General features: G+C 28.7%; 1 protein-coding gene and 1 long non-coding RNA gene across 23 annotated transcripts in view; one reads left to right on the top strand and one right to left on the bottom strand.

Moving 5' to 3' along the window:
* Positions 1–24,872, top strand: part of LOC140666995 (uncharacterized) — a 213,378-nt gene that overhangs the window by 70,129 nt on the left and 118,377 nt on the right. The window lies entirely within an intron of this gene.
* Positions 1–24,872, bottom strand: part of LOC140666990 (octopamine receptor beta-1R) — an 81,736-nt gene that overhangs the window by 14,030 nt on the left and 42,834 nt on the right. Inside the window, exons 1-5 of one of the 21 annotated variants that reach the window (XM_072894574.1) lie at positions 18,110–18,760; positions 17,460–17,876; positions 12,885–13,031; positions 11,584–12,479; positions 8,755–9,061 (exon numbers count right to left, since the gene is read on the bottom strand). The exons of 7 other annotated variants lie outside the window; for them this stretch is intronic. In XM_072894574.1, coding sequence (XP_072750675.1) covers positions 8,755–9,061; positions 11,584–12,186 — 910 coding nt within the window. In that variant the 5' untranslated portion in view covers positions 12,187–12,479; positions 12,885–13,031; positions 17,460–17,876; positions 18,110–18,760. Of the gene's footprint in view, positions 1–8,754; positions 9,062–11,583; positions 12,480–12,884; positions 13,032–13,056; positions 13,269–17,282; positions 18,041–18,109; positions 18,761–24,872 lie in introns of those variants that run through there. 13 more of the 21 variants (XM_072894572.1, XM_072894571.1, XM_072894581.1 and 10 more) reach the window with 13 other exon arrangements.

The following is a 24,872-nucleotide window of genomic DNA, read 5'->3' on the forward strand; positions in this document are numbered from 1 at the left end:
ATGTTCTAAAAAAGACTTCTATGAGAAGAGAACATAAAATAATAATATTGAAATTATGTGTGTGTGTAGATGTACATCTATATACTTTTAGGAGTTCCCAATTTTTGATAACTGTATAAAATACAAACTTTCTTTTATTGCATTTAATTTTAATAATTCAAAAATAATATTTTACTTTTTATATATAATGTTTTATAACTTCTAAATTGTTTAAATAACACATGTGTTTAATATTATTATATTTTTTTGTCTCAATTACTATATAATAATTTCATTTTTTATCTACTGCAACAACAATAATGTACGATTCAATCATTTATGATAGTTCTAACAGTGAGACGTGCGATAGTGTTCTTCGAGGAGGAACGAAGTTTGACGCGTGCTCAATCGAATCCACATCGAGATTCGACCCCGTGATACCGCTCGAGAGGTTAATAGGCATGCAACGTGCAACGTAACTGAAGTGCACCGTCCTCGGAAATCGGTCTCTACGCCTGCCTTCCATATAAACGCTTTAATGGTGCAACAATATCCCCGACTACGCAGCTGTATGTATGTACCATACATACACACACGTATATGTAGCCACGCATCAGATCGCGTCACACATGTGCACGCGGAAATGATATGTACTTAGCTAAATGTCGACGTCTCTGAAAGGCCTTTCGCAAAATTAGGTCACGAGGTATACGAGGGAGCAGGCGTGTTATGCGGCGTACGGCAGCGCAAATCAGGTCATCGTTTCGTATATCAATTTGATTCGATTGGACAACCTCAAGGTATATTCGAGAAAATAAAAACTAAGATATTGCTGATAATATATAGTTTATGTGTAAAAAATCGATTCGCGGCAACGCGATAAAAAGTGCAATTAAAATTGTAGTTATTGAAAATGTAACAAAATTTAAAAGGGGAAAAGTATATATTATTCTATACTTTAAATAATACTGCTAAAATAATTTGGTAAAATCTGAGTGTCTAGAAAAAGAGATTAAAGCAAATAAATAATAATCAGAATCATAAATCAACTTCTACCTAACTTCTAAATGTGATGTAACAGACTAGCAGCAGAAAAAAAAGACCATAAATCATTTACGATACATAGCATTTTTCTCGGCAGTTCTTGAATTATTCCTTAATGTAATTTCTGCAAAAAGAATACCATAGAGAATATCAAAGAGAATGGAAAAGAAATATAACTTATAAATAATAACTTATTATAACTTATAAATAATAACAAAAACGATAAAATCTTAATAAATAAATAAGATATTAATGAAAAAAAAAAGAATTTCGAAAATTTTTTTGAATCTTTCTCTCTCTCTCTCTCTCTCTCTCTCTCTCTCTCTCTAACAAAAATGCAATAGTAATTCTAAAAATATAAAATAATCTTATTCTCTTATAAATACGTGAAATAATAAGAATATGATTATAAATATCTTGCAAAAAAGTGGTCGACATATAGATTTTTAATTTTAATAATTTGATATAAAATTGCCAGTATATTCTCTTTGCAAGACTGAAAGACAATTTTTGTCATGTTATTCTAGACTGCTTTCATAAAATTGAAGTTCACCTAGACACAATTGCGTTAAGCTGTCGATACTTCACGATCGATTCGCCTGCCAATAAGCTTTTCATTTAACCGCCATGCTTTTATCATCGATAGACACACATTATGGCTTTGCGAAAGTCGTAAAATAGAAAATGAAAAAGATCGGAGCCCTTCTCATGGATGTCCGGAATGATGAATCGTATAAAACGGCAGCTGATCCAGCGCTGTTCATTTCGCGGAACGAGAAACCGTAATCCGGAATAAAGCCACACGGAAGTGTATTAGCCTGTACGACAATTTTCTTCCGGAAGTCTTTACGTATTAAACGTCTAAGCTCAGATCAAGTAGGAACAAACCCATGTCAAGCAAGATTAGAAAAATATATTAGATATTTAGATATTAGTTATACATTTTTTAGTATACATATCTAATACATATCATATACATTATTATATTTAAATATATTTGAAAAGTTAAAAATATTTATGAAATAAATATACTCGTATTCTTATGGAAATATATTTTGACGTTAAATATAACGCTTTCTACAGAATTTATTCTTGATTGTCCCCCACAGTTACAACAATATTTCTCATCAAATGAGAATATCATAAGTATAGGGATCGATATATGACATATAAATGGATTGCTTTTGTCTATCTTTTTTTTTTTCCACTTTCTATTACAATTACCACAAGAATTGATGGATTAGGTGATCGACACAAAATTGATAAAACCTTTTGTTGGCAAGGAACATACGTAATTTTATTGCGGACGCGACTTCCTACGCACTAAGTTAATGCCAAAGTTCTCAAGCTTTACTGGCTATAAGAAACTGATCCCAAGATTTAGCCGATTTATTAGATTAGAGTGTCCCAGCACATCACTGACTAATATTTCTTTTTTATTTCGTATTCAAGATTTAGAGGTGATTTTACGCCGACGAAAATGTCAACGCACGCTTAAATACTTTTTATAGAATGAATGTAGATAACAATTAAGTAGTAATAAGAAGTATTTAAACAAATTTATATTATTTATTTAATTCAATAATTTTATTTTTTTTTTGTTTTATATCTTATGATAGTTTTATCAGTTTCGAGAGTTAGTAATCAAACGTAATTAGAAATTTCTGTTAAAGCAGATACGCAATTATCAAGACTCTTGTGATTAATTGAAGACGGACAAGACGTTCGGTAGGAATAATGCTGGACGATTTAGTATCCTTGATGGAACACATAGATAGCTTATTTTTATTTTTGACTTATTGCATTGCATTTAATCCCGTAAATGAATCGACAATGAGATGAAGTCCGGAGAGTAACGCAAAATCACGAAAAAGACAGACTCGATCTCTCGACCCAGCAGCGGGCTGAGGTAGGTCAGTGAACGCAACTGCAGCAGGCTGCCAGCCAGCCAGCCCCGACAGGGAACACCCTCCCGTCCGGGGTAGCAGCCCGCGACTCGTGTTCGCTCAATATCTGGTGAATGCGTTGCGAGAGCGAGACGAAAACGAAGTGAAAAAGCAAAAGAAAGATGAAAAGAAAGAGAGAGAGAGAGAAAGATGGGACAAAATTTCAAGCAGCGAGCTGCTGAGAGAGAAAGGAAGAGATGTGAGACTAGCGAGTCTTAAATCGCGGTCACAGAGGGTTGAAACGGGATAGTTCATTTTCTGGGATAACTTATTTATATATATATATATTATATATTAAACCGATTAATCTTCCGAAAATAATTTCGCGATAGTGGTTTAATGACTGCAAATTCTTTGCATCGCAATTACAATCCTTAATGAGAATTGGTAATTCTGAAGTCCTTAACTTCTGAGGCTTTAAAAACTATCGCCGACACTTCCTCTAGTGTGAAACTTCTTTTCAACGAACTTTTAATAGGGTTGGTGGCGAGGATACTCAAAGTTGAATGTTAAAAGTGGCAAAACGAAATAAAGTTGAATCGAATTTCTCATTTTTAACGTTGTGTTGTATTTTTCTTTAAGTCTCTAAAAACTTCAGATTAAAATTATAAAATCTAGGAAGTACACTCATACACTTACATATACATAATTGTAATTTATATTTTAATAAGATTTTATTAATTTAAATCTTTAAAAAATAATAAAACAATTTTTTAATATAATGTATACTATATATGTAATACAATCTTTCTTTAATATAAATCTCAAATCTATATTAAATAATAATAAAATCTGTAAGAAATAATAATAAAAAAATATTTAATTTTCAATAAATTAAAATAAACGATCATTTTTAATATTCTAAAGGAAAAAAAATATTTCCTTGAAATCGTTTAAAATGAGTTTACAAAAGTTTTTAGAGATTTCTAATTTTAACGCACCGTGTATCTGTACAATAAACATGCAATGCGCAATATTCTAATCAAAACGTAATTTGTAGAGCGAGTTCTGTAAATCGTGATAGAGTTGCGAAATCATCTCGATTTGCAGTACGAAACAATGTCTATTGTGATTCATATTCGTAGCGCGTGCACGCATTACACATATATAAATTAATTGCAATCTGGTACAATCAGATTACTTGCAATCTGGCAGCTTTATGTCTCTGCGATATATAATTCCCATAGAAGACGTCATATAAAGTAATCGATACGTTTCTCGATATATTAAGCTCTCTAGTAAGCTAAGTTATCGAACATAATAAATTATTTACATAGACAATGTAATTTATTGTGTTTTAATTATTTGACTTAGATAACTTAATATCTCTTACGTTTCCATATCTTGTTCGTGGAATAGTATTTGTTTCGTGTGATGAGATCCACTAATCGAGTCCACTACAGATGTGAAACATTTTTGTTACATATTTTATGAATTTTGCAAGCGATGCCAATTTTTAGTCATACTTTTGTAAAACGAGCGCAATGTTTCGATAAACGTATACGAGAGAGGATAAGCGAAAGAGTTGTTGAATAACAAAAAAATTCCACTTGCAAAATCGAGCATTGTTTTGAAATATCTCTCTTTCTCCTTCCCTCTTTTGATATCGCAATGTATTTGAATACATTTATAAAATATTAGTATTTAAATCTCTACGAGTGTTTACTCATTTTCAAGTGAAAAAAATATTCGAATTTTTTTACTATGAATATAACAAAGTTTTTCTTTTTTTTTTTTTAACGGCTGACAGTTTAAAAGATCTTTGCGTAGGAGCTTTCGACAATTATGGTTACAATTTTCTATATTCCGTTTAAATTCTGTTTGAACAATTAAAATAAATTACGTTAAAAACTTATATGTACTATGTAGATTTTTTATAACTCGTTATTTTATTAAAAAAATGCCGAGTCATTTTTATAAAGTGTTGAATTTATATAGGATTATTTTTATTAAAAGAATTTTATGATAAAAATACTTACATTTATACATAAAAAAGAGAGAAAAAGATAAGAGAGAAAGAGAGAGAATCTCTGTATATATACAGTTTAGAGATTCATTCATAGAATTATTTATCTTGTATGACTTATAACTTTATTTTATTAATTGAAAAATTGTTAAAAACATTTTTATATGTTACATATTGTCATTATACAAGAACTTGTTTCATTGTTTAAAATGTATTATATAAATTAGATTTATAAAATTATTTACAGAATTTTATTTTTTAGTATAAAGATTAATTTATAGAATATTATTATTTGGTATTATGAAGAATTTAATATTATTAATATTAAACTTGTTTATATTTTTTTATGTTCTCACAGACATTTTTTTATTTTAATATCTAGAAATTACAAAGTTTATTATAGAGAACGAGGGAGAGATGTATCATATTCAGTTATTTTATATTTGATCTCTTCATCGACACTATGTAGAGTAGAACATGATGCATTGCTGGGGATGATCTATTATTAGATTATATGATCTATTATTAGACGTGTTCATACTTGACTCGCAAACAACGAGTAAGCTCCATTAACCTGTTCTTCGGATTACATGTCAGAATTAGAAACACGACTTCCCGACGTTATTTTCACGAGCGAAACGATTGGACACTGCTTGAGAGAGAAGAGAGAGGTAGAGAGAGAGAGAACTGTCGCAAACTTTCAAGCACGTCGCTTTGGAGGATGCGAGAATTGCGAGAAATGTAATATCGTACTGGAGTATTAAAGGGGATACCGATCGAGATGCGAGGAGTTTGTTGTGATTTCTATGATAAACATTTTCCTCTAACCGTGAATTTTCCACTCGTGTTTGATATTTATAAATTGATATTATTCGTGAAATCAATGATAGCTCCAAATTTCGATTGGATTAATATTGGAAATATCATTTAGCAATTCAAATAAACTTAGGTCAAAATATTTATTACATAAAATGTATAATAAAATAAATTTTTTAATTTTTCAAGTTTCTTATTAAAGTTTCACATTTATATGAATATACATTTATATAAAAACATTTATCATTAATTAAAATTATATGAATTCTTGTTTTCTATCGTGTATTTGTTTGTCATTTGAAAAAGCAGAACTCATTGTCAGTGAAAGAAGAGTCATTATTAAATGAACAGTAAGTTCATTACATTACGAGAAAAACTTGTCACGAGTAATATAGGTAGTGTAAATAAAGCTTTCGTATAAAAATCACGATATACACAGTTGATAAATATCTGAGCTACTGCTATGAAATGCGAAATATGTGTACATAAAAAATTACAAAAATTCTTATATATACAAAATGCTTATGTATACATATAGACACATAGATATTTCTTTTTCTCTCTCTTTTTTTTTTTAGTAATTTTCTTGACTGAAAAATTGTTATATCTTTAGATTTTAAGAAACCATTATTTCCTTTTTGTTTAGTAAACATATATATGATCAGTTTTTATATTCAGCAAATCCACCGCAACTTCACCACGATTCTTGCCACGTGCAAGTCACAAAACGCATTTGCGGAAAATCCGCGGTGACGTGAATTTCACGCTTTTTTCTATGCGATCAGATATAAAACGTTGCAAAAAATATACACGAATTTTTGTTTTTCTTTTGAAACTGCCGTCACTCTTTTTTTAGAATGGAGGAAATAACAACCGGAAAATTCGCCAGGACGTGCATTTTGAACGGAATACTACGATGTCATTGTGAATCGTGTTGATCGAAACGAGATATTGTGCACATATATAATAATATAGACGATTAATTCGCTTCGACACTAAACTCGCATCTGTAGATGTAATCGCTTTCTAATGCGACAAATGGCGTTTATAGCATTTACGCCGTGATGACAGCGTATTAATCAATATATTATATTTCGTGTCAGATAGAATAAAATTTGTGACGCAAAACTTCATAAGATAAAGATGTTTTGGAAATAAATTTCAATCCGCGTGCACGATGATATGATTCATGTCAGAACTTACATATTATAGATTTCTTTTCACGATCGCGAATATCGACAACCATATAAAGAAAAATAACTTGAAATAAAATATTTTCTTTTTTAATATATCTTGAGAGATTAATACTAAATTTTATTTTCAACATTAAGTTTTATTTCATATTAATTTATCGAGTATTAAATATTTAAAAAAATTGAATTATAATTTATTATTTTTATAAAATTTTTGCTAAAGAGAGATCGGTTTATTTCCGAATCTGTCGAAAAATCTGTCATCAAAATCGCAGCTGTATTAATGTTAAAAATTTCTAGGACATACTATATCATATCATATTTATGACAGCAGATGTTCGATATGATATATGTATAATTTGCGGCATTTATTTCAAAATCGAATTTTGACAGCCTTGTATAATCGTTTGCTTGTCGATATATCAAACAATTTACCATTTAAAGGTTAATTAAACGCTTTATTGATCTTCATGTACTCGTCGTGAATACTTCTATCATTGTTAAATTAAGTTGAATTATAAAGAGGTGCTTTTGACCATCAAACCGATATGGAAACAAATTTCTCGTTGATTTCATTATATAGTGATTAACCTATTCATTACCAAGTTTCAGTATGGACATTATTTCGTTTAGCGTTGACAATTTGAAGAATATAATTATATTTAGAAAAATTTTTACATTTTAACGAAGCTATTTAAGACAATAAATTATTTAAGTAAAAATATTGGTTTGTTTTATTATTTTTATAAGTTTTTGATGCGTTATACATTTTTTTTATTTCTTTTCTATTTTGAAAAATTTTAAAGGTATTGTATTATAGATGTTTAACTTTAAATTCTCCCTCCTTGTTTTTTTAAATAATAAAGTATTATATATAACATACAAATATGTTCCTTATAATATCTATATTTTAATTATTTGAAATTGTCACGAATGAGAAACAAAATGAGAAAAAATCTGAAATTTAGATATTCAGACACTTTTAAAATTAATTCTTTAATATTATTTTTAGAATCTACACATGAAAGAAAAATTAAAATCTATTATTATTGTTACAAATACGCGCGCACGTGCGCATGTATGTGTGTGTGCTTGTACGTGTGCGTGTGTGGATCTGTGCTGGGGAGGTGTAATCCACGTGTCGAGAGAGTTTCATTAATGTTCTTTGTATCATTAACGACCAGCATAATGGCTGTGCAGTTTTACGCCGCGTGTCATTTGGCAACGAAATTCGAACGAAATTTCTCCTTGGATCGATGATTATACGGTTGGTTTCGACGTATCGACCGTAGCGAGAAAAAAAGGCAAATCGCCGCGGGCTAAAGTAATAATCTTCGCTTTGTGCACGTCGGTTGAAACGTGCATTAAGGCTTTTTGGACGAGAGACGGATGGGAAGGGAAATGCAATTGAATTCGCCACCGCTCAATTTCACCGATAATTGAGGGACACCATTTTCGCTCGAATGCTTTCTGTACATTCGGTATACAAGATTTAGCTTTGAAATCTCACAATATTTTCTTTAGCGCATTTTTCTTTTCATTCATTTTTATATCTTATATTTTTACAACTATTTTCCTACAAATTGAATTTTCTACACACACATACGAGTCTCACAACACATTAAATAAATTTATAATATATACATTCCAATAATCAAATATCATAGCTTATATTTTTTACTAAGTCTCAATTATCTTATTTTTCTGATTTTTTTCATTTTATGTTATCTTTCATTTTATTCTATTATTTTATTTTATTTTATTTTATTTTTTTTTTCTTTTCTCTCGCCTGGTTCTTTTTCGCACTCACCGTTCTCGACGTTAAGCTCCGCCGCTGATGCCCTATAAGAGAGCGGTCTTCCGTAATCGCTAGCATCGCTCGGATGCAGCAGCAGCTGATGCGACGTCCTGGAGTGATGCCTAGAACCTCCAGAAGAACGGCGCACGTGAACGCTGTTCAATATCGTGCTGCTGGACGCCCTACTGAGGGCTGCCCTCTGTCTGATTGCTTCCTTATAGATCTTGCAATACATGATGATCATCACGATACCCGGAATCCAGAAGGACACACAAGAACTTATCACCGCGTACGGTAGATTCACCACGAACATGCAGATCTAAGATCGCAGAAGTCGAAAACTTTCAATCTCGCGAAACCTAATAATTATACAGTAGTAATTATACAGTCGGAGTTTCTTTCCTGAATTATAAACTGTCAGAATGAGTTTTACGAAATAAAATAAAGTTGAAATATGAGATCTAAAAAAGTTCTGCGTAAGCTCTATTTTCTTGAAACTGTTAAAAAACGAAAAAAACACAATAGATTTGACATACATTATTAATAAATCTAAGATTAAACGAATCGAAGATGGACTGTTATTACTTAAAAATATATATAATAACATTAATAATATAATAATTATTTGTAAATGAAATTGAAAAATCGTTAAAATTGTTATTAGAGAATCATTAGAATATGCCATGAAAAAGTTAAAAATTTTTCTGAAATGTTTCTGAATTTTTGGAAATAATTTTTATAGTGAAATTTAAAAGAATATATTCCTTTCTCTCTCTCTCTCTCTCTCTCTCTCCTATTTCTCTGCTTTATGTGTCGCGTGCAATTTGTCTTTTCTTTATAAATTCTTTATAAATTTTTCTTTTTTTTAAAAAAATGCCGCATTTACCACTGATTTATCATTGCAATCCTAATAAATTACTTTCTTTCAAAGTAATATGAAATAACTCACACTAATTATACACGATTAATTATAAAGATTTTAAAAATAACTTTTTTATTGTAAACATGATTGATTTTTATTGGCTTTTACAACGATTTGGCTTTCAAAAACGACGTGGTCTTAACAGAATATAAATTATATGTAATTAATTTCTTAATTAAGTAGTTAATAATAGCTGAAGTAATCTTTATAATAATGACTGAAATTACAAGAATTCAATCATAAAAATATTTTAATTAAAGGGAAGATAAATATAACAATTAATTTGATGTTATATTTTAAAATTCATTAAATTTTAAATTGATATTTTTATTACAAAGAGCAATGTAAAAAAACTACATTAATGCCAGTTAAACTAATAGTAATACAATACAAATTACAAGAGAGTTTAACAATAAAATATATTAATTGGAGAGAAAATAAATGTAATAATTACTTTGTTTGGAAATTCATTAAATTCTAAATTGATATTTTTATTGCAAAAATTATTGTAAATAACATACATTTAAAAAGATAATAAAAAAATACACAAGTTATGATACTCAATTGATTTTCTCCCCTGCTGAGACTAATACGGTATTAATACAGTTATACTGTGGAAACAAGGAACATTAATTGGATGTGTATGTGATAAATGTAGCGATTAATTCGATTCTATTTTTGAAGATTAATGAAATTCCGAATCTCGGTAATTTTATCAATGGAAAAAGCATCGTAAATAACTTATAATAGTTAATAAAAGTTTTATGATAAATAATTTGTTGACAGTTTTCTGACGGTAAATTGTATCGAGTAGAAATTGATAATTACAGCTCTAACTACAAGTAGATATAACATAAATTGTATCATACATAATTACTCTTTTTATCGCTTTTATTGAATGCAACGAAATATCAATGATAATCATGTTTTTTTTTTCATTTTTACAAATGTACGCTTTTGTTGTACTATTGTGCTATTCTAATAAAATTTATTATCGAATTATTTTGAATAATTATCTAATTATTAATCTTTTTGCTATCGTAAAAATTTTAGCACCTATTTTCATATTTATAAAAATTATGTTTTAAAATTCTTTAATATATAAATTATTCTTTTTCAAACTAGATAATAAAATTGTACATTGTTTATATTATTTAATTATTACGATAAAGCCCAAATATTTCTAATGGAAAATTTGTATTCGAGAAAATAGGTACTGACGTCGATTAACTTATTTTGAAGTACTTTGATAACTCTGTAACATATATATTAATCTTTTTGTGCTACATTTTTCAAACATCCAAATGTCACAAGTATAAGTCGAGTGATTAAATTATAAATAATGAAGTCGGGAACGATAAATAAATTGATAATATGAGGTAGGAGTGCAACTAAAACTACAAGAGAATCGAAATATAGAATTACTTTTTTATAATATGAGCTCATATAATTCGCGAAAGCAGAGAACTAAAAGAACTTTGATAAACAAAAGTTTTTTAGGCGTTTTGCGAAATAATATCGCTTTGGAATTACACTTGTTCGAAATATGAATTATTTCATTGAATCTAGATTTCGAAGTTTTTTGCAGAAGAATAATGTCCTCGTTTCGACGATGAAAATTAACAAGTCTATATTGAAGAGTTTATGTTTTCAAACTATAATTAAATCTATAAGATTTTTATAAATAGAAAAAAATTATATTTCTAGAAAATAGAAATATTTTTCTTCGAAAAAGTTTGATTATAAATTAAAATAGTAAATTCTTATATATAAAACATTGTAATTTAAAAAACCAATTTTAACCAATTTATGACTGATGCTAGGTGTTAATGTAATTGTCAAAATTAAAAATAAATTAGTAGAATCAGAATAAAAGCTTTTAAACACCGAAATCAAATTATCACGTTGGGCTTCGCTACCTGCGGATTTTTCCGGCGGAAATCCAGGTGCTGTTGCGTGGTATACCAGCCCATGAAAATGGGTATGAAGCTGATGAGGGCCGGTAGTATCCAAGCGCTGCTTAGCATAGCAGTAACTGTCACAGTTCTCATAATGGCCGGATACTCGAGTGGTCTGACTATTGCGTAATATCTATCGACGCTAATACAACACAGATGAAGGATGCTGGCGGTGCTGAAATAAACATCCATCGAATTCCACACGTCGCACATAATGCTTCCTAGCAGCCATTTGCCCCCGAAAAGCTCGACGGAGGCGTTGAATGTCATAGCGCACACTGCCACTAGAAAATCTGCCATTGCCAGGGACACTACGTAACGATTGGTGGGCACTCGTAACTTCCGGTGTCTCCTGACGCTTGCGATTACCAATGCGTTGCCTAATAAAGCGGTGACGATGATGCTGATCATTATAACGCCTTTCAAGGCGATTAATGTGATGTTTCTTGATTCGGTGATGTCAGGGTTGTCTTGAAAATGAGAAACGTCCTCGAGACTCGAAGAAAGATTGATTCTGAATATTGAGTGGTTTACCTCCTCGTCCGGAGGCTCACTGACTTCCATCCCAGACCGGAAGTCGCAATATCATGTTAGGTGTCTATTTATAAAAGTCCATTGACAAGTTCGTTGGTTTTCACGACCGTTTCTTGCCATAATGGCGATTTAAGAGAGTGTCATTTTTTAGACAAAAAATTAAATCTTTATATTATATATAAAAGCGTCACTTAAATGTCGTTCCACGTTCAACTGTGTTTATCCATTGTGATCCAAGTTGTCCCGTTATCGCAATCGTTTTCCATGATCGTGATTGAAATAAAGTTGGAGAAATAACATAACTTTGCATTTAAAATAAGTCTCTATAATAAATATAATGAATATAATTTTATTAGTTAATCAAGAGAGAAATTAATTTATATTTTTTTAATAAAAATTGCGGAAATTATTAATTATGTAAGTCATAAATTTTTATAAAATAAAATACAAGATTAAATAAGATACTAATTCAATAAATTAATGAACGAAAAAGATATTTCCATGAATAAAATAAGGTTTTAAAATTAAGCTCAAATACGTATGTATAAATTAAGAAAATATTAAATTAATTTTTTAAGGTTAAGTACAAAATAACGAATGGTTATATATTAATTTCTCTTTAACTGCCTTTATCTTTGATTATTCTTTTTGTACATCTGAAAATATGATGAAACCGATGTCGGTTAATCTATCGTAAAGGAGCAAAAAAACAAGGCAATAAATCTTACGTCGATGCGAGTAATGGCACTTTTTTCGCGAAAACTTTCGTTCCTACCTCAGAGCTACTCATCGTGATGGTGGACGTCGAAATTACAATCGTAGCAGTCATACGTTGACCGTTATATATGCCACATGTGGGTTTGCGAGTGTATTATCTGTAAATACATCTGTAATACTGACTGTATTATTAACAGCAAGACACGATCGTTACGACGATGAAAACGTCCCATCAACGATTTCTCCTTCGCTTTCTTGGTACCGCTTCGTTTTATATTCATGATTACAAACGTATAATTTAGGGTTTCTTCCGGCTTTTTTAGTAGCTGATTGACGAATCGAGAATTTAAAGTTTGATGTATGGATATATCATTTCATTACTGACATATTTACGGATAATTACGACAAATTTTCCATTAATATCATTTTTATTGATATTAATATTATTATTCAATTTTTTTATTAAAATATATCTTAATAATTTATATTATATGCAACACTTTAGTGCCACATTATTAATATAATTTTACTAACATTACTTAATGTAATGTTTATTTTCAATATAATTAATATCTAATTTTTTTAAATTTAATTTAATTTTTTAATGTGCTCTTCTATTTCCTTGTTTTTATTTTAATGTCTCTTGCTCTATTTAAATGTTGTATTTTTATTAATTTAGATTAAATTTAATATATTAATCTCTTTAGGATGGTAAAGGGAGTTTATTAAAATGCTCGAATATAAAAATTAATAAACATTAGTCTTGGTAAATACACCAAGTAGAACAAAATTCGTGCTCTGTGCATCAGTTTCGCAGAATTTAATTTCTGCGAAACCGACGCACAACCATCCGCGTTTGGTTTTTAATCGGTCTCTTTCAAAGTAGTTGTTTGTAATATATTAATGTTTAATTAATATTAATTAGTATTCTTTTTTAATATTTAAAATATGCTAATATTAATTAACAAATGTGTAATATAAAAATTGATATATTACTTGATATAATTATTGATAATGAATAGCAGTAGAAAAATAAAAACAGCTTTGTCACGTAGTTAAAAATAACTAACTAACTTATAATAAATAACTTGCGAACAATTAATATATCAAAATATCGTTGAAAATCCGAAAAACGATTTTCTAATAGCCGAAAGTTTACATTTATGACAAAATTGACGAAGATATTGATGACATATATCAGCGTGACTTCCTCATCGATGACATATAGTAGCGTGAAACTTCCCCAATATTGGGAAGACAACTTGAGCGCAACGAGGGTTCTCGAGCAATTACTGCAATTTCGAAACCCGATTTACCGTAATCGCTGCGATCGGCGGTTTCGTCAGGGCAAAACTAATTGTAAGTTGCGTGCAACATCCAATATATTAGTAATTAAATTAAGGCAAATGATTTCACATATTTGTAGGGACAATTTTTTTTCCTATGGATATAAATTCTTCTTTTTCAATAAAATATATTTGAAATTTTCTTGCAATTTTGATAACAATATATACGAGAGTAATTTCTCAAAATTAGCTACAAACTTTTTATATTAAAGAAAAAAAAATAAAATTTTGAATATAAATTATTAAAGTTTTAAACTATGTACAATCTTTTTGGACAGAATCTTTAAAATGCTTGTTATTGCCTTACATATTACCTTTATTATATGAGTTTATAACATTTTCAAGTTTTTATATTTAAATTCTTATTAATGGAAAAGTATAATTGCAAAATAAAACTTATTCTACATTTTTATAAATTAAAATGACAATAAATAAAACTTTTTAATTATATGATATATATAAATATCTTATAATAAATAATTATATACGTATATATATAAAATTTTTTTAAATAATATTATACAATGTTAGGTAAAGAACAATATATACAATATATAATATATATAATATTATATATAATATATATAATATATATAAAAATAATATATATATATATATAATATATATATATTATATATATATATATAATATATATATATTATATATAATATATATAATATATTTATTATTATTTATTTATTACATTTATAGTATAGAATTTATATTATATAATTATGATAAAATTTATATAACAATTTATTTTGTAGCGTTGTTGCAAAGATTTTTCACAATATGAAATTTAACCTGTAGCTTTCTTGTTTGGGTGCAAATTGGGTGTCGGTTTCCTATTGAGGAGGATCGTGTTTCAAGTTTCGCGATAACTCTTGGGAGAGATATTTCCTTATTAAATATTAAACATTAATAACGGTCTTCGCGGATATTTGGTCTCCTCGAGGCCATGGAAACGTCAGAACGATGAAGTGAGGTAATCGAAGGGGTCAGGATAAATAGAAGTTAGGATAGTAGAGCAAGTTCAACATCTGGATTTGCATCCTGTAATATTCATAATGATAGTTCTCTCATATAGGATATTGCGAACTGTGTATATATGTACATATAAATATGTACGCATGAAACGTTAGAGTCGCTTTTCTGCTATCAATAATAACGACAAGGAAAGTCGTAATTTAGATAATTAGAATAATTTAGGTTTGGAGTTGTAGGGAATGTTGTCATCATTTTTCAGTAATTTTGAAAAATTTCTGTTCTGAGATTGGAATACGAAAAAGGATCAAAACAGAAAGAAATAGTATACGATTTTTATTAAATATTAATAATATTAATAAACATTTAGAAAAGTATAAATAAAACTCTTCCATTTATTGTTTTATTTTAAAGAGTTATAAAATTATTATTATATTTATTATTATATTAATTTACTCTTTTAATTTATTAATTAATACTTGATATTTGAGATTAAAAATTTTGTAATTTAGTAAAGATATAAATTTATTTTTTCGCTTTGATTACAAGAGATCAAAAGTGTATTTAAGTTTTTCTATTGTTTATCTATATTTTATCATATATTTTATATTGTTTACTACTATTGTTTTTTTTATTTTTGTTTACGATTGGCATAATTTTCTTGTAATATATTTTCTATTTGATCTACTTAATGCGTAGATACAGTGACTCTAAGTTAACCTTTCGATTGGCGAATGACAGAATTGAGTCCTTCATCCACTATGCCTCGCAGCCGAGGCAACATTGAGGCAAACAAAGTTTAGAAGAATCGACAGACACATATTCGTGCTTTACCTGTCCAATTTGTCAATAGATTTCTTCCCTTCAAAGATTAAAATTTTTTAAAATTGTCGATGTCATCGAAGATTCGATTGTCGACAAGATCGTTTATTATGCGTGCATGTTCTTCACGTGACAGTTTATTTGAGAAAAAATGTCACCGTATGAAATGTAGTATATATATATATATATATATATATATATATATATATATAAATAATAATACACATATGTGGGTGTGTGAAGAAAATAATATTTTGCTAATGTGTGCTACAAGTATATATATATATACACTTGTAGCATTAGCAAAATATTTTCTTCACCCACCCACATACATGCATAATTTTTTTCATATAATTGGTATCTAACGAGATTTATTATTTATTATTCAATATTATTTATTATTTAATATTTTTATTATTTTTATTTTCTTTTTAAGAGAAAAAATATTTAAAAATTAAATATTTATTCGGAAAAATAATCGATAGATCGTTGAAGTTCTAAAAAAAAGTTAAGTGCTCATTGAAAAATTGTTAAAAATAACATGAAAAACAGAGTGAACTGTCATTTATTATAATGAGAGTGTGCTTCTGTGTTTCGGACTTGCAATCTGTCATGTCATTTCTAACATCAGTCGTATTAAAATACGAAATTTTCAGTTTGAGTGCCAATTCATCTAAACGTAAATAGGAATGACGATTGAATCGTGGCCAAGATGGTCAGTATTGAAGAATTCACTTCTAAACTACTTAAAGTGCTTTCTTTAGAAAGAAATACGGGTTTTAAGATGCTTTTTTTAAATATACGCGAAACGTGAAGAAAATATTCAAAAAATAAATATATTTTTAAATACGAGGTATAGAAAATATTTTATATTGACATTTTTCTTATTTAATAAGAATTAAATATACCAAGAAAATTAAATAAAATTAATAAAATAAATAACAAAAGTAATATTTATAATAGTTAATTACCGATATAATAAACAATAATTTCAAGAAAACATATGAGTTAAAATGCTTAATTATTATAATGTTTTTACAAAGAAAAATTTCGAATATCGATATACCTTATTGTTAATTCCAAACAATTTGCTACTTGCGTGTAATGTGAATTAAAATTTACATATGATTGTTACAGTATTGTAATCAAAATTTCATAGTTTAAAAATGAATAAAAGTTTATCTCGATTTCGCTATAATGATATATAAAAAGACTGTCGAAAAAATTTGAAAGAGAGGCCAAAAAACCATAGATCACCATTTGTTATTTATTTGCTACTTTCTCGTCTATCAATTTCCGAGACGTAAAGAAATTAAAAGCGCGTCTGGACGTTACTCTGAGTAGTGACAGTAACTGCATCGAAGGACGCCGTAAGGGGAGGGAAGAAGAGAGGCGCAAGCGCCCCCGCAGCGAGTTCTCCACGTTTCTAACCACCTTCGCGAAGTTTCACAACAAGCTCTGGATAAACGTTATCGATGCCACTAATCAACTCGATACCGATTGTTTCATAGAGAGTGAAACAGCTTTTGCTCTTTCACTTTATGTCACTCTTATAATTGAAATAGTTTATATAAGTAATAAACCACTCTTGAAAGGACAACATCCCCTTCACTTTCAATGGCTTATTGTTAGATTCAGACACTAATCTTCGCACTCGCGATCTCGACGTAGTCTAAGCGATTCCACCAACGTCGATCACTAGTCTCAGTTAACCAAATATTATTACTTTTTATTTAATATTATATTCCGTGTTGTATTTAATTCTAATTACTATTAATTTTATTAATACTATTCATATATCAGTTAACTATGAATGAAGTAATTATATGCGTTCAGGAAACAAGACATTTTCTGTAAAATCGAGTAAAATAATGAAATTGTAAACAATACGTGATCAAATTTTAATTAATTCAAATTTCTAACTGATTAAAAAATTTTTCTTGAATTTTAAGTGATTAAGATTTCTTGCTGTTAATTTATAGCATTGTTATTTTATTCCAGTAATATGGAAACAATCAGGGAACAAAATATACAGCATAATAAATAAGCGATAATTATATAAATAAAATAAAATTTTCCATTACATTGTCTCTTTGCTTAGAGAATTGCTTATTTTTTTTATCATTTAATTTTTCACTAAAATTTAATTCTATCGCGCATACTATTGAATATTCTTATTAGTTTTAATTTCACTGTCTCTGGGTTTAGACAACCGGGTATTTTTCTTAAGTCTTCCACTGTCAGTGATTTATATAGCAATCACTGTTCCGTAAAGGGTTAAACTACGTTGCTAGTAGGTCGACGTTGGTAAAACCGGTCTCTAGGACGCCGGCGTTCCGCTCTAATCCGTGACATGTTGTCAGATCGATGTTTCGCGGGCAAGGTCGCGGCGAGACCGTCGTCGTCCTTTTCGTCGTCGTCGTCGGCGGTGATTTCACACGGTAGCGTCGTCGTCGAGTAGTAACGCGTTGACGGATCGTACATGTTCGGACGACGCCAGTAGACTGAGCGTCGCGACGTTCGCCACGGCGCCGTGTTTCTCTCCCTCTCTCTCTCTCTCTCTCTCTTTGTCTCTCTTCTTGCTCGCTCTTTCTCTTTACCTCTCTCTTCCTTTTTCACATGGTACCGCGCCCTTCGTCGTGCTCCAAAATGTAGATGAAGAGATACAAATGTGGAATGCTAATTCGACCTTCGGCTCTAGCACATTTACGTAAAATAAAAATGTATATGTCATGCGAAATAATAATATAAAATTTACGAAAAAAAAGATATTTTGCATGATTTAGTTTTATATGAACTTTATAATACAGGTGTGAAATGTCAATTTTTATTTTATCTTTCACTTTAATGCACAGATATTTAAATAATATTGAAATGAGACGAAATAATATTAATTATATATAACATATATGTATATACGTATATTTGTGTTATTTAATTATTTTTTTAAAAATAATTTATTTGTTCAACCTTTGCCTTTCAAATTTGAGAGATTAAATTTATCTTATTAAATTAATCCCATTTAGAAATTCGAATATACAATAATTTAATTTTTGTTATTGTGTTAGCGCTTGATTAATATATCAAAAGTGGAAGAGGAAAGAGAAAGATTGGGATAGATAAATGCCAGGAAAATAAGTGAATCTATTGTTTCGCCTTTGCAAATGACTTCTTTGAACAATTCTATTGTTGCAATGATACAACATGATTTCAGATTCAGGTACGTTTCGAGTTTGGATATGCATGGGGCTACATTGTCTTTATCGTGCAAATATTTACGCGATGATTACGAGAAAGATGCAATCAATGAGGCTAACTATAATAATAAGACCGTGTGGTCTAAGAAATAGTTGGCGAGTTTTATTTTTATCGATTATCTCGCTCGGATTTAAATCGTTTGGATCGCATATAAATCCAATTTCAAGTATTAATAATAACAGTGTTAATTATGCAAGTTAAGAAGTTATATTTAAAAAGCGAATTATATAAAGAACTTTTTGTTTAATCTCTCTCAAGTGATATAATCTTAGCACAATATGCATGACATGAATTCTTATAAAGGAGTTCTCTTATTTTCAGCAAATGTGATTTTTTTTCACTTATGTATCTTTAGTTTAGACGCATTAATTTATAGTTACTTATAATCAAATAATTATTTGAATATAATGTTACATATAATATATTGATATAATTTATGTTATTTAGCTCGCTCGAATGTAGAGAAGTGTATATTTCGTATAAATCAATCAATAAAATCAAAAAGAAAAGTATTATAAATCATTGAAAGCATCAATTAGTTCTGGTGAAGAAAAAAATTTTTATGAATTACTTGTTATATAGAAGAGTAACAATCTAGGAAACCTTGATCCGAGATCGCTAGGAAAGAAGTGCTTTTATTGTTTCAACCTTAGCAACGTATTATATACTAATTTGTCTCAATAACATACTTGCTTACAATTCCCGCTTCAATCGATGTCATATTTCGCAACATCTCGTATCGTCGGATGCATCTGTCGTGCGCGAATAAAACGAGATAATAGAAAAATATACATCATATTTATTTATATTTATTTGCATTCAAAAGCAGAATAGCACGAAACAAATTTAATCATTGATTCGTAAAACAGTTTTTCCTTGTTACTAATAAATTAATTTGACGAAAGAAAAATTAAAAAAGAATTGTTACAATATTGAAAAGTCTATATTTTATACATATGTAATATATATATATTATTTACTTTCACACAATTATAAATCTAAATACAATCTAAATGCATAATGTAATTGTGTGTACAATTTATATATTGCATACACACAATAATTTTAATATATATGCAAATTTATAATTCGACAAAAGAAATAGCTTAATATTACATTAATTTATTTGGAACTCTGTTTTATATCCACCATGTCTTTTCCGTGATTCTCCATTAAATATATTATAAATTTACAAAATTGTGAAAAGCATAAAATGTATATATATATATGTATATTTCTTGAGTTATCTTTGTTCGAGCCTCGTATGCGTGGGATCGATCGGTTTACAAGGCACGTAATAACAACGAGCGGCCTTCGCGCGAAAGCACCGAGGTTGCACACGTGTTCCCCTTCACGATTTTACCGTAACCGCACGTTCTCACTCTCTCGAAATCGCTTCTTCGAGGGTATCGTTTCTTTCTCGAGGGCGCGAGCCGCCCGAGAGGCGGCGATCACGCGAAAAGCAGGAGCGACCGCACGCAACGAAGAACGAACGCGAGTTTCGTGTAGTTGAATTGTCTTTCAAGGTTTTCTCGTTATTTCTTTAAAATTTAATGTCGAACAAACATTAAACAGAAATTTCGTTCCAGCAAATTAATGCGACACACCTATATATTTGTATGTACACATAAATATATATATAAATAAAAACTTTAATATAAATTAAATAAATGTAAAAAAAAACATTGAATTTTTTTTTATATTTCTATGTCGCGAACATTTGACGCGAGATTCGACTTCGATCAATGAGGATGAAGATCACGCTGAATTTCTCTTGGATTGCTACCTCGTTCCAACTTCTTGCTTTCTGCAAGAAACTTACGTGCGCGTGTTGTCGTAATAAGTAAAAAGTTCCAATCCAATTCCAACGATCATAGAGGGTGAGAAGTTTTCTTGACCCTCTCTCGAATTGCGTACGCCGAGCGACTACGAAAGAGCTTCACGTCAAATTATGTAATGTAAACGTTATTTATGGCGGATATTTGGCTCATACATTTTGAATTTTGACTTTGTGAAATATCTGATAACAAACTTAACAACTAAGTTATTTTCTGACATTTCTTGTCAAAAATTAGAATGACTCTTTTTCTCAATAAAGTTTGAATGAATCATATTTTTTCATCGTCCTTTAGATTTTTAACACCTAATATTTTAAAATATTGCTAATAAATTGAAATAAAACGAAATAGTTAAATTTTAATACTTGTATTATTAAAGAGAAACGTGTTTCGGTTTTTATATTCGACGCAATTACTATAATTTTTTTTTGTTTGTTTATTAAGAATTGGTTAACGTATCGATATATATATATATATATATATATATATATATATATATTCTATATATAGAAATAAGATTTTAATTTTAATATTTTTATTATTAAAGAATATGCATTAATTTTATATATGTGACAATATAATTTTTTAAAGTTAATTAGAAATTTTGTTTGATTTAAGGAAAGCTGAAATATTAATTTCAGTTATTTTGTTCTTAATGGAGAACACTTGTATTTTATCAATGTTTAATTAAAAATTGAAAAAAATATGTGTAATATCTGGGATATTTCTATAATTTCATTGTTGAAAGAGCTAGATACATATGTACATAATATGTTATACGTCGAAGCTCGGCCCTGATTTTTTTGTTTACATTTTATTTATATTATTTACATACGCAGTCACCTAGTCATTCATATGGCAGAGCTCGAATGACAAGGTAACAGCAGGAAACTATCCGTGTGTCGTAATAATAGAGATACAATGGCTTATATTCTGAGCTCACATTTCTGCTAAATATACTTTTAAATGTATACAAACACATTTATAAAAAAAAAAAAAAAAAAAAACACATCTATAAACACATATTCAAATATTTCAAAAAATCATTTACGAGCCAATAAATATCGAGAAATATCAAACGTTTATTGCAAGTATAAGCATTTTTCCAATGCACAAATTCTGCGAAATACGTATTATTAATAACAATCCATACATCATGTCATTACTTGAACTAAAAATAATTGTCGCCTGACACTCTGCTATATATCGTTTATTGCAGAAGTTAATTAATCGCACTGATGTAATCACTAATTGTAAAATCCGGGAGATGCAATTATTCCCTGCGAATAATTGGAAATTTTCAAACTTGTACGATCAATTAATTCTCACGATTGACAAAGTAAGCATATTGAAATAAAGATTATTTATATAAAAAAAAAAAACTATTAATAATCTCATGAGCGTTAATTATTTCTTTAAAAATGCTCGGAATTTAAATGTATTTTGCGTCGCACTTGAAATTTTTTGCCGATGTAATTTACTAATCATTTTCAGATTCAGAACATTCAGTAATACATCATTCAAAAGATTAAAATAGCATAAAGAGCATTGGTGTATTAACTGTTTATTCGTAATTAATTTGAAATTAAAGGAACATCGAATATTCCGCATTTATTTCATAATGTGTTAAATATTTCGTAGTGACAACGAATTAATGCTATTACATGATATTCGACGCTTATTTGTACGGCGTATTACGGCGTATTAAACGCTACTGTTTACATATGTGACTTTGTTGTCACTCGCGCTGTGAGACTCGGAGCAAACAGACAGCTGCGTGAACCGTTTCGTATATCATATTAATTCTCAAGAGAAGTACAATCATTTTCTATCATTTCTACTACAATCAGTCCGTGCAATTAATTAACTCGCGCGATACTTAAGAGTATCACGCCTATTTGATTCAAATAACGAAAGGATATATTGACTCTTTATTAATGATACGTATACGTGTTCCACGGGATCTACGTTGGAAAGCTTGCTATGCTCGCAATATCGAATTTCGATTAGGTATATGTTTTCTGACGATCAATCGTGTCTTATAGCTAAGCATTAAATTGACTTGCGTAATGGCACAAAAAATGCTCTGAAATATGGTAACGTATATATATTCGTATTTACCACGACAAGTGGTTTATGAATTGTACTGGTGTATTTTTCAAGCAAAGAAACCAAAGAAACTGTAGTTTTCGCATTTGTTTTTCTAGAGTAATGTAAAAAAAAATAAAGTGCGCAATTAACGTCAAAAGTGTCGTGCAAAATATCGCGATCGTAATTAAGTGTTCTCGCGAGTGTTGTGTAAGTACTATTTTCGCGAGTGTCATATAAGTGCTATGAACGAGCAGGAAAAGATGAACAAAAGGGGTGAAGGAGAAGGAAGAAGAAAAGACTCGAGAAAACGGAAGAATGCAAAGCAATGACTGAGCAATTATGTAATATAATTTATGATTTTTTGCTTGTGAAATTATTTATTCGTTTATTTTCGCGATAATAATTTATTTCAAATTATTGCGTAATATAATGCATATGTTCTATATATATTTTAAATATTTTGAATATTATCTTATATACTTATAACTTAAATATATTTCTATTTTACACATTGAACCTTTTTTTTATACTTATTCTTTCTTTTGATCTTTATAAAGATTTATAATATCTTTAATAGAGTGTATAAAAATATAATAATCATTATTAACAAGATGTTATTAAACTTTTTTATGCTAAATAGTTCTCTCAGGGAGAAAATCTCTTTTACTTCTTTTTTTTTATATTTTAATCGAAAAATATTTTCTTTATTCCGCAGCTTTTGTTTGGCAAAACTCTCTAACAAATCGCGTGTTTCAGCAGTATTTAAATACTATATATTCTTCTCCTTTTAGATTACATTGAATCGGTGAGGTCTTTTTCGTTGAAGTACAGTCGTTTAAAACGCAGGAAAGTTTATTCCACTTTGCGAGAAAGACGAAGGAAAAGACAATGGAAAGAACGAAATTTAAGAATTTTTACAAGACAGCACACTTGTCTTGAAATTGAAAAGAAATTATAAATATTTAAAAGTTAATTTTTGTTGAATTTTTACTAAATTAAATTTGTTTTAAAGAGATTTACTTGGGATATTTGATTAATTATTCTAAATTACATTTTTGTTCAAAATAGATATTTAAAACATAAATCATCTAATAAAATATTTTAAAAATCTCTAAACTACAAAAAATGAAGATATATGTAATTAAGTAATAAGAAAACTAAAAAGTAAAGAAATAAAATCTCGATCTAAAGATCTAAAGATTTTAAAAAATTCAAGTTTTTATATTAAAAAAATCAATTTTCAAAGATATGAATTCACACAATGGAAACTGTGCATATGTGTGTGCGACAAAATAATCGTAAATCTCTCTAATCGAATTTAATTTAGTAAAAATTCAACAAATTAACTTTTAATTACCTACCATTTTCTTTCCACGTCAAGACAAGTCCGCTGTCTTGTAAAAATTCTTAAATTTCGTTCTTTTCATTGTCTTTTCTTTCATCTATCTCGCAAAGCGGAATAAACTTTCTTGCGTTTCAAACTGTACTTAACAAGAGAAAAGAGGAAAAAAATACCTACATATTAATATATTAATATATTATATTGTTATATTATATATGTATATATATATATATATATATATATATATATATATATAAAATATGATAAATATATAATATTAGATACATAAATAATTAAAATGTTATACATTAATCCTAA

Source organism: Anoplolepis gracilipes, chromosome 6 (assembly GCF_047496725.1).
Source record: "Anoplolepis gracilipes chromosome 6, ASM4749672v1, whole genome shotgun sequence".
Classification (NCBI taxonomy): Eukaryota; Metazoa; Arthropoda; class Insecta; order Hymenoptera; family Formicidae; genus Anoplolepis; species Anoplolepis gracilipes.